Source organism: Sparus aurata, chromosome 7 (assembly GCF_900880675.1).
Source record: "Sparus aurata chromosome 7, fSpaAur1.1, whole genome shotgun sequence".
Taxonomy (NCBI): Eukaryota; Metazoa; Chordata; class Actinopteri; order Spariformes; family Sparidae; genus Sparus; species Sparus aurata.
In genome coordinates this window covers 11,263,852-11,274,432 of record NC_044193.1, presented here as the reverse complement: position 1 = coordinate 11,274,432, position 10,581 = coordinate 11,263,852, and the positions used below count along the sequence as shown (strand labels likewise).

At 43.9% G+C, this 10,581-nt stretch overlaps 1 protein-coding gene across 1 annotated transcript; it reads right to left on the bottom strand.

Moving 5' to 3' along the window:
* Positions 1 to 1,183: 1,183 nt before the first annotated feature.
* On the bottom strand, positions 1,184 to 10,035 carry wnt7ab (wingless-type MMTV integration site family, member 7Ab). Its single transcript, XM_030421676.1, has 4 exons — positions 9,567 to 10,035; positions 8,669 to 8,895; positions 5,892 to 6,163; positions 1,184 to 2,847 (listed from the first exon to the last, which is right to left on the bottom strand). Exons 1-4 carry the CDS (start codon positions 9,755 to 9,757, stop codon positions 2,365 to 2,367), a joined length of 1,173 nt encoding a protein of 390 aa, XP_030277536.1. The 5' UTR covers positions 9,758 to 10,035; the 3' UTR covers positions 1,184 to 2,364.
* Between the last annotated feature and the right edge of the window lie 546 nt (positions 10,036 to 10,581).

The following is a 10,581-nucleotide window of genomic DNA, read 5'->3' as shown; positions in this document are numbered from 1 at the left end:
AGACGGGGACAAGCCTCGGCTGTTATCCCCTTCACGCCCTTTTCTCTTTATTCTGAGGGAGATTATCACTTCCAATGACACACGATATGGCTAATCTACTATAAATCAAACCTGAATTCTCATGTGTCTCTGCTCTTTAAATGCAAAAGGGAGGAAGGGAGGTTTTTACAAGGGAAAAATGCCGATGTGGAAATGCTCTACAAAAAATAAAGCACAGGTGAAAACTTTACAGGCCACATTCGTCAATCCCAGGAGGTTATTGGGAGCAGGCTTTCCGTCAACACCTTGGGCCCCGTCTCCCCACGCCACTTCCAGGGCCGATGAGAGTGGAATCCGTAACGACTGTGGGCTTTAGCATCGTTAACATTTCCCTGACATGTCGGCCGGCCTCTCTTGGAGACTGCCCTGCATTTTCTCCGCTGCTCTGGAGTTGTTGTAGCAACTAGTGGCCCAGGAGTGAATGAAGCAGATGTGCGAGTCATCTATCACCTGACAGCTCCCACTCCCCCGACTGAGCAAGTCATCTCCGTGACAGTCTGCCCGGCCAGTCTCATCAATTACACTGGTACCCTACCATTAGAGCACAAACACTTTTCTCCCCTGACACATTCAACTGCTTCCCAGTCTGCAGGATGGGCCCTCAATTAAGCCCGAATAACTTTCCCCTCTCAAAGGACGTCTCTCTTTTCGGCGTCTTACCACCGCACACATTGGACTTGTAGGATAAGCTCTTTGAAAACTGATTTACCACCGCGGTGGCCGTATGTTTGGGAATTTGCATCCCTGCTTTATGACTTTATGATTGCCTGATGATGATGCAAACCACAATAGAGCCACCGTTTAGATATATTTTACTTTTATGTTCATTTGAAAGCGCAAGTGGTGACTCGATCGGTTGACTGACTCCTTTATAATGAGCAATTGAGGTGAGTTATGTTTTAAAAGTTCAACAACTGCTTTGCGGCAAGAATTTTGTGAAGGTCAGTATTGTCTTTTCTTCAATTTTGAATCTATTAAAGGTACAATATGGGCAGTATATAACTAGAGTCACCCATAACTGCCATTTACTGCACTCATTTCTCTATGTTTAACTCTATTTTTGTACGTATTGCCCCTTTACACACATTATGTCAATGACCAGCGTGAGAATGTACGAGGAAGCAATAATGGAAAGCACGTCTTGTTAGTGTTATTCTGTTCCTGTATTCCATCAATAGTAGTCATGAAACGCAGTAAACACAGTCGTTTGAACACAGACACATACAAACAGTTCCTATCACTTACATCATTACACAACTATGGCAGTGACAGCAGGGGCCAACGTACATAGATCAGCTTTTTTCTTGTTCACGAGGATTTTAAAAACAGGTGTAAGGGTCAGAACGTGACACTGAATATGCAAAAAAAAAAAAAAAAAAGATATAAATAAGACATTCATATAAAAATAGGCTTTTACAAAATATATTCTATTAACCAATATTTACCAAAAAAGTGGAAAATGTGCCTGTGTTTTTGATCAGTGAGTTGAGTCCTGTTAAGCTAAATCAGCTTGAAGTAAGCGTCGCCATTGAAGGCGGTCAGTAGAGCATATACAGCCTTCTGCCTCAACAAAGTGGGATTCTCTAGACTAGCAGCAAACAAGAGGGAAGACAGACTCATGAGAGGTTCAGAAGGTCAATGTGAGTAGCCTACAGCAGTTTCATCTGGAATCTAAAAACATTATTCCAGGCAGATTCAAATCCAGTGTGTCAACAACTTTTTGATTGCTTTAATACACTAAAATAAAAACAACAAAAAAAAACTCCCAACATTTAGTTATTTTTGATCCATAGTGGACAAAATCAGTAGTTTTTCTTATAGAATAAATTAATATTAATTATTTTCATTCTCTAAATACAGTGTGTTAAATATTCCAAATGGCTGTGTCGTTTCGTCCGTGCACAGAGTGAAAAGGCTACAGCAGGGTGTCCTGCCCAGCGAGATCACATCCACCAAGTCCATTTCTTTAAATGTCAGAACATATCGTCCACATAGCTTAAAGTCTTGACTTTTTTTTTTGCTTCCCCGACTCCGGCCGTGGTCACCCAGTCCCGAGTGCCACGGCGCAGTCACAGTCGCTCTGTTCCGACATCGCACCCTTACAAAACGTGACAGTCCAAGAAGAGGCTTGAAGAGCTTTGTGTGCAAAAGAAATCAAGACGCCCCGTCTTCAGCTTACAGTAGTTCCTCATTGTGTGTGAAAAGACCGTCATAACAGCCTTCTTGTAAAGTTTGACTGCTCCAGTTTGTCCATTAAGACTCAAAGACACTCACATACATCACACACTCACACACACACACACACACACTGTCCAATAAATATTCTCATTTGCATGTGTACACCTCTGTCCTCTCACTGCAGGTGTTGCATTTAACGTAGCAGCACCACAGGAACTTGCAGTTGCACTGCCACACGCGAGAGTACTGGTGTGTGTTGTATCCCCGGCCGCAGCACATGAGGTCGCAGCCGCTGATGTGCTGCATCATAGTCTTGTTGCACACCCGGCCCTGCGTCCCCAAGCTCCCCGTCAAAGGATCCGCCTCACAGTAGTTAGGCGACTTGTCTATGTACACCAGGTCTGTATCCATGGGCTTCCGGTAGGAGTAAGGCTTCTTGATCTTGAGGAATTTAGGGCGCTTGTTACGGCTGGCTTTGACCGGTTCCACGTGCACCGCATGGGCATACTTCTCCTTGAGAATGTAGCCAAGCTCGCGGAACTTGGGAAGTGTAGTCCAGCAGGTTTTGGTGGTGCAGGAGCCCGAGACGCCATGACACTTGCATTCCAGTTGCATGTTCTTCTCCAGGATCTAGAGACACAGAAACAGTATCGTAGTAACAACAAGCGACTGCAAAAACACAGCGGTGATGAGTGATCCTGACGCTCCCGTGATAGGTCGATAACAGCCGCGCATGACTATTGAAACCAATTAGCAGGCAGTTTACAAGAATAATGATTTCACAGGTTTACCCGCCGAAAAACTACGATAAGGTTTTATTTTTCTATTTTCATACTTTAATACATTTATAATTCATGGTGTGTCTTCCTTTTTTACAAAACCCCGGTGTGTCTCGAACTGCCTGGGTTCACGTTTCAACAGGCATGTGACAAACGTGCAACTTAATAACAATGTGACTGACAAATACACTATTTGAGGATTAAATACAGCCCCACCACGTAGCTGTGTGATACCATACACACAGAAGCCAAAATAATGTATCAGATTTCAGGCTGTGTGTGCGTGTGTATGTGTGTGTGTGTGTAGTTACCACACACAACATACAAATGTCAAGAGTGACTGTACAAGGCGCCGAGTGACTGGGATTACCGCTAAACCCTGAACCGATGACAATGAGAAGTGCCATTGACTGAAACTCGAATTTTCTTTAGCAACAAGGTCAATTGCGATTTCCCTTTCGCGGAAAATGCTCAGAGCTCCGTCTCCTAAAAGCCATTGGCGACGATATTTATGCGTCCGTGTTCTTGGCAAGCAAACTGTGACGATAAAAACCCAAATACGGACGTGTGAACAAGAAGCAAAAAAAGGAAAAAAAAAAAAGAAAAAGCGAGTTTCCCCTGAGCTAACCACTTCATAAAACCCTTGGCTTCAACTCCCTGATCCATCAGTTGTTCTGTGACCAACACTTGTGACAGCCTTTGTTTGGACGTCTTTGCGGCCGGGGAGCTGTTGAACGGCGCTCCTGCTCAGTGTCACTGCTTTTGATTAGCATAAATAAAGGGGGGTGGGGGGTCTATCAAAACAGAGAGGCTATTTATCAGCAGAGAGAAGAGAGACGAGAGAAAAAAGCCATGCAAAGTTTGAATCCGCAAGTGCAGTCTTTTCCCTGGGAGGCAATTTAGCTGTCCAGATAAGCCAATTTGAATTCATGGTCCTGAAACGCACGTAGAAAATGATCTACTAGGTACAATTGTGTGTGTGTGTGTGTGTGTTTGTGTGTGTGTGTGTGTGAGTGTGAGTGTGAGTGTGTGTGTGTTTGTGAGGAGGCCCTTTCAGCCAGTGTGGGGATAGACGTGTGGGCTGTGTGAATCAGGGGGATTCTGGCACGGCGAGGCAGAGGGGGAGAGGGGATATGAGTTAACTTGGGCAAAGCTGCTTCTTTATTCTTCCCTAACTCCTGCCTCACTTTAGCTGTTTGGCACATCATTCCACTCAATCTCTAACCTCTAGACTTACTGGAGTCTCTTTGTCACTCTGCAGTGTTCTGTAGCCATGCATGCACAAAAGCCACGAAATGAGCCGGTCGACCCTTCGCGAGAAACATCCCCGCCTGCTGACTTTGTCTTATTTGCACCCGAATCCTGTTTTTGTTCTCTCAAGGTTTGTTTTTTTTTGTTTTTATGATCTAATACCCCTTTGGCCGATAATTAAAAGTTTGTTATTATTCTATCATCATCTGAAGGATGGCCAATTGCACGCTGCGCTGAAAATTTAACAGGATGGAGATCCAGTTTGGATGCAGGCGGAGAGTGCACAACTTCTCCTCTATACAGCAACAGAGACGTTCGGTGATGATCAAACCTAGTAACCAAACAGTAAACACACCTTTGCTGCATGTACAAGCACATTGCACCTGATGTGGGTCTGTGATGTTCGAGAAAATTGTGTGTGGGGTATGTCACGAAGGTAACTGTATACTGTCCCAGCGGTGCAAAGCTGCAAAGCATGGGGGGGAACTGGGCTAATGCCTTTTTGTACAGTGTCAATCTGTTTTCAGCGCAGGAGATCTGGGTTGTAATCAAACCCTGCTACTTAGTCAGCTCTTCCCATAAAAGCAGCCCTTTATTCCACTGCTTGTTCAATCTTGGCCCCGCTGCCCACATCTCTGGCAAGGTGCACCCACACCACATCACGGCAGAGACGGGTAACAGTGGCTGAGGCTGGCCTCAGACTGGTCAGATCACCGGTTAGACGACGATGATTAAAAAATGACATATCGATGTCGTGTTAATGACACACATATGATAATACCTTGTAAAAAATCAAGTTTCTTCTACATAATTTCTGTTTATTTCCATTCCCACTTTGTCATATTAGATGGTGGTAATGCACTAAGATTGTCACTATACCAGAGTTTAAACTTTGATACAATAATACTATAAGATAGAAATGATTCTTGGAACTTGTTTCAGGATGATGGTAGAAAGAAAAATGTCGGAAGGAGCACAAAATATGATCCTTTTAATCCCTTTAGTTTGGGACAACCTGCACACAGTGCTGGTACAGAAATAGTCACCGAACACACACCAACACACTATGTTAATATCTGTGCTGCCTTGGGTTGAACATCTGATTCTAGTTCAGTTTTTTTCTTTTTCATAGCCTCTTTTTCGATACTATCAAATGTGGATATTTCATCTTGTTTCAAAGGTACAATATGTAAAAAAAAATTGTTTTAACATTTTCCAAAATTAACTGAAATTATGAACAGAAGGAGCAACGGTTCTGATGTTATGTCAAAAACATCCAAGTACCATGTTGCAGAGATCTTTTCTCAAGTTAGCATGCTAACCAGCTAGCCCCAGGCCTGAAAACTTCTTTCTGCCAGTGGTCCAAAGCTCCTGTGCTAGCAGCATGAATACCAACAATCCCGAGGTCGTCTGGCTAGCTGCACGGCTAACTGAGCTAACACGCAGCCACAGTCATGTTTTTGGTGACAATTTTACCGCAGTCTGGATAGATATCGGGATTGTATCGTTATCGTGAATTCTTCTGGCTATGATAATCTGATATCGGCCCACACTTTGTCTTCACTTGTCTTCTGAGCCTTGGAGATGGAAACATAAAGAAATTCTGCTGCCTGAAGAGATGCAGTCCTGTTTCCGATCACTTACCTTGCGTCCCACCTCGTTGTTATGGAGGTTCATGAGCGTCCTGGCGTTCTGTTTGACCTCCCGAGCGTCGATGAACACTTTGGAGAAGCCCAGGCCGTAGCTGATGTCAGCCGAGCAGCCTCCCCACTTCCAGCCCTGGTCTACGCTGTAGAAACCCTGCTTCTCCTTGTCGCAGCTGCAGTCGCTCAGGTTGCCCTGCGTGCAGGCCGCCGTGATGGCATGGGCCACCCCTGCTGCGATGATGGCGTAGGTGAACGCAGCTTCTTTACTGCCTAGCAGAAAAGGAAAAAAAAACAGAAGTGATTAATAAAGTGTTGCACTGAGATATTTTGGAATAGAGAATGTTTTGGTGTTTTCTCCTCTAGTTTAAGGGAAATATGTCATATAGAAAAACAGCATGTGTGCTTACATCACACTCTTCCTGACATATCAGTCAAGGTTAGCAGTGTTTTGAAACCTGACCTGGAAACTGTCCTGCCCGTGAACCAAAATGGCCACCGGCGGTATAGTCAACAAAGCAGTATGAATAAGAGGGTTGTCGGCGAGGAAGGGCTATTGATCCACTCAGAAAACTGTCACATTCTGTGTAAACTCATAAGGCGCTGACACCAGAATCTTCATCCTGCCGTTATCTCGCCCAAGTCCAGCTAACAAATCATTTACACGCACACGGAACTATCGACAAATAACTAAAGGGACTCATGAAGACCGATCCTGACGTCTGGAAAAAAAAAAAAGCTCTCAAGTCGAATAATAAACCCAGGAGAAAGACTACAGAGGGGAAATCTAACGTAGACAAAGCAGCAGGTGATCACAGGCCATAATGTAATAAACAAACATGTTCATAAACCAGATTGACACGGAGTGTGTTTTAATTTCGAGATCTGTGATTCATTATCATGCAAACAGGAAACTCCCAGTTGTAACATCCATCATATCTATGTGTAAATAAACTCCTCTTGTCTCTGTTTGTTCAAAACAAACACCAGACTTTTCTTTGTGCTGCCTTTCCTCCTGCCACCCGCTCCACTATGTAAGGCTGCTATGTTTTTGATAAACATCTTGGATGGGTGCCCTTGCCATTGAAAAAAAAAAAGAAAAAAAAAAAAAAAAAGCTCATATTGAGGCATCAATTATGTGGACGCTTTTATAGACCTGATGGGCGCCGTGCCAAAAAAGAAGGTGTGTCGGTGCAGTCAGCCAGTTCTGACAGCACCGTTGTTAATTTTTCCCCTGCAGTTCTGAGTGCACGGGTTCACCGCAAGAGATGGAATGAATTCTTCATAACCTTGTAATGAGAGGTGGAAGGTATTAAAAAAAAAAGTTAAAAATAAGGGAGCCCATGTGAGTTGAGCCAGAAGTGCCGGTCCGCTGTTCTTCTGCCGTGTTTGTTTCCCTCTCGTCTGTGCAGAGTCCCGTGCCTTTTCATGTGGACCTACACCTTAGTGCAACAACAAAGTTCAAGTGCAAACACAGCCGGGGCCTAAAATGGCTCGACGACGATGCACCTTGCATCACCCTGGAGCACAATAACATCAGCTCACTGGTCATTCTTCCACCGCTTTTAAGAACAATCGCAAGCTCCACAGCTCCACTCGGCCCGGGCATCAACAATAGCACTCATTTACAGCCTTTGGCCTTTTCTGCGCTAAGCTGATCAGTGAAACCAATCTATTTGGTATGGCTGTCCAAGCTATAGACACAAACTCCTGCCTCGAAGACACACAGGCCGGGACTCTCGACGAGCTAGAGCCACTCATTCATAAAGGAACAGATTGTCAAACAGCGCCGTTTTCATTTCAACAGCACGGAGAGATAATCCTTTCTTTCCAACAGCGGCAGGCAAGATGGCCTCAAACAGCTGGTGCAAGCTACTGACCATTGTGTTTTTACTTCAGTAGTCCTGACCCGGCTCAGAACTTACATATATTAAAAGATTTTTATCAGAGTGGTTTTACAAATCCACCTCTGTGATGCTCAAACTCAAACCTAATAGGTCTTTAATCCAATTTATCAGGTCCTAGCAGCCACAATCTGAGCATCCCCTGACGCTATTCCACTGTTCAGAGGGGACGTTTGTCCCAGCAGCAGGGACACTGTTTTGAACTAATTTGTCTCTAATTTAGTACTCTCAGCTCCTGCTCTCCTCTTGGCTTTGCCTCCACTGTAACTTATACCCGTGGTAAGAGAGCAGCGTCCTCACAGTGAGAGCCACAGCACCCATCACCAGACAGGATAAAGACCAGTGAAAATGTGTCTCCAGAGACTCTGAAAAGAAAGGCTGCAAACATTCACAAGAGCTTTGTTACAGCACCGGCTCCAGATCCCTTTTATACGTGCTCAGAAAAGGCCCGCTCAGTGAGAAGACCGGAGCAAAAACTAGGCCTGATGTAAATGACACTGGCTCCTTATGGGATGCTCCTTATACCGTGGATGCAGATGACCGTTTAATGTGAAGAAGAGGAAAGACAAAGACAAATGAACACAAAAATACAAATAGGTGCATTTTTTTTTCAGGGCATCAGGTCATGATTTAACCTAACGATAGGCCTAAATCCTGCAAATCACATTGGTCACTGCGTTTTGTGATTATGGCCATTTTTTTGTGGGAAAACACAAAAGAACCCAAAGTAGACACCCTGCGCTTTTTGCGCACAACGCGCAAAACACGCGTCTGTGTGCGAGTCGACTGATACATCGTGTTCTACAGCTGGGGAAAAAAAAGAACAACGTTTTTAAAATACTGTGAGCAAAACGTTTAACAGACAGCAACATACCCACTTTCAACTCTTTTCCGAAGACTGTCCTCTCTCCAAGCGCAGAGCAGTTCCAGCGCCCGTTTTTGAACTGAAACTGACACTCGTTGATGCCCATTTGGGCTCCCTCTCCGATGACGATAATGGCATCGGGGCGACTCTGGCAGATAATCCGTTGTCTGGGGGCCAAACCGGGGATCTTGTTACAGATTATGCTCGCACCTAGGGCCACCACCGACGAGAAGCCACTGTGAACGGAAGATGGACATGACTTGAGAGAGAGAAGCCATCGACCATTTGGATCTTTTCCTGTCTCATGTTATCTGGCTATTTCCTTCTTAGAGTTTCCACAAACGTTTAAAATCAGATTCGTGTTCAACGTTTGGTTGAATAGATATTAATAATAAATATATATTATTTTTAAATATAACATGGTGGAAATAATACACAGGTTTTCAGGGTTATGATATCACCATAAAAATCACCAAAATCAATTGTTTCACTTTAGAACAGACTCTCGAACGTGCATCACCAAATCTGTCTTTTAAAAGGCGACATTAAAGTTACTAAAGTTACTCAAAGTGCTCTGAATTATCATGCCAGTGCGAGTTTTACCGACCCTCAGAGGTATAATGAAGGAAATGTCATTAAGTGATAAGGACGCAGTTGCCACGAGTCTGACTGAGATAAGCCTCCGCTCTTCCCCACAGCTTTTTATTATCGTTTATAAAATCGACTGCCTGCCTTTTGAGTAAATATGGGATACAACAGGCGCCTTTTAAAGACTAACAACAAATACAAGTCTAATTCGTCGGGTATTAAAGGCTTGGTGTTTTTTTTCTTCTTCTTTTTTTTTTTTGGTTTGCCTTTGAGAGTAGCCTACAACAAATTCGGGAGAAGTCAGAGAAGCGCAGCTCACCCAATTTTCAAATAAACAATCCCAAGACAAAGTAAAACTCTTAAAATCCAGCGTCGTGTTCTCCGACTCATTGCGGCCCGGCTCTCAGTTTCATGCAACGATCTGTGGCTGATGAATAACTCGCTTCGCTTATTCTCCGATCGATCACAGCGCAGGTAACTCCAGAGGAACTCCAAAATGACGAAAAGCATAAAAAAAAGAAAAGACAAAAAAAAAAAGACAAAATAGCACACAGCTCGGGAGGTTTTTCCTTTTCTTTTCTTTTCTTTTTAGGACAAAGTGCCGGCTAAGGTATCATCCAAACTCCTTTTACGTGGCCCCCTTTCGCTGGGCCCTCTTGTCATTGCGAGGGTGTCACAGGTAACCCTTGGGGTGAGCAAGTGCGATTATCTCTTTCTCACAGTTCCTCTGCTACCCGCAGGTCTTGGCTATATATCTGGCTCATCTATCTGGGGCGTGTTCACAGGAGACATGGGGCCCTGCTGAAGAATCCCGCCAGGGCTGAATCTCAACACACACACACACACACACACACTGAGACACACACACACACACACACACATACACAAGCGCGCGCACACACATACACACTCTTCTGCTGTGTACTCACCTTGACTGATCGGGGATGGTCTTATTATTTGGTTATTAAGTGGGCCAGTTTTGAACATTATATAGCAATGAGCTTCTTTTAATTTCTTTTTTTTTTTTCGCTTCGCTCAAATTGATTTTCTTTTTCCTCGCACAAGCTGCAAATAAATATTATCCAAACGAGATGCATTGATTTTTTTAATTAATTTTTTTTAAAGCAGATACATTATGACCTCAAACTGAGTAACACTCTATTAAATCTTATACGTGTGTGATTTAACCTCTCATTATCTAAAAATCTATTTTGTTTGTTAGTTTGTATTTTGAATGGATCCACTTCTTGGTTTTATAACGCCTGTGGTGCGCGCTACCTGCAGAGCGCCTCCGTCCTCCTGGATCACCTCCCTTTTACAATGGCGACATCTGG

Excerpts from the sequence above, each read along its gene's own strand:
- wnt7ab (XM_030421676.1), bottom strand. The coding sequence starts at position 9,757 with ATGCTTTTCGTCATTTTGGAGTTCCTCTGGAGTTACCTGCGCTGTGAT. Across the intron at positions 8,896-9,566 it reads ATTGTTTATTTGAAAATTGG|TGGCTTCTCGTCGGTGGTGG; the intron begins GTGAGCTGCGCT and ends TTCCGTTCACAG. Across the intron at positions 2,848-5,891 it reads ACAACGAGGTGGGACGCAAG|ATCCTGGAGAAGAACATGCA; the intron begins GTAAGTGATCGG and ends CTGTGTCTCTAG.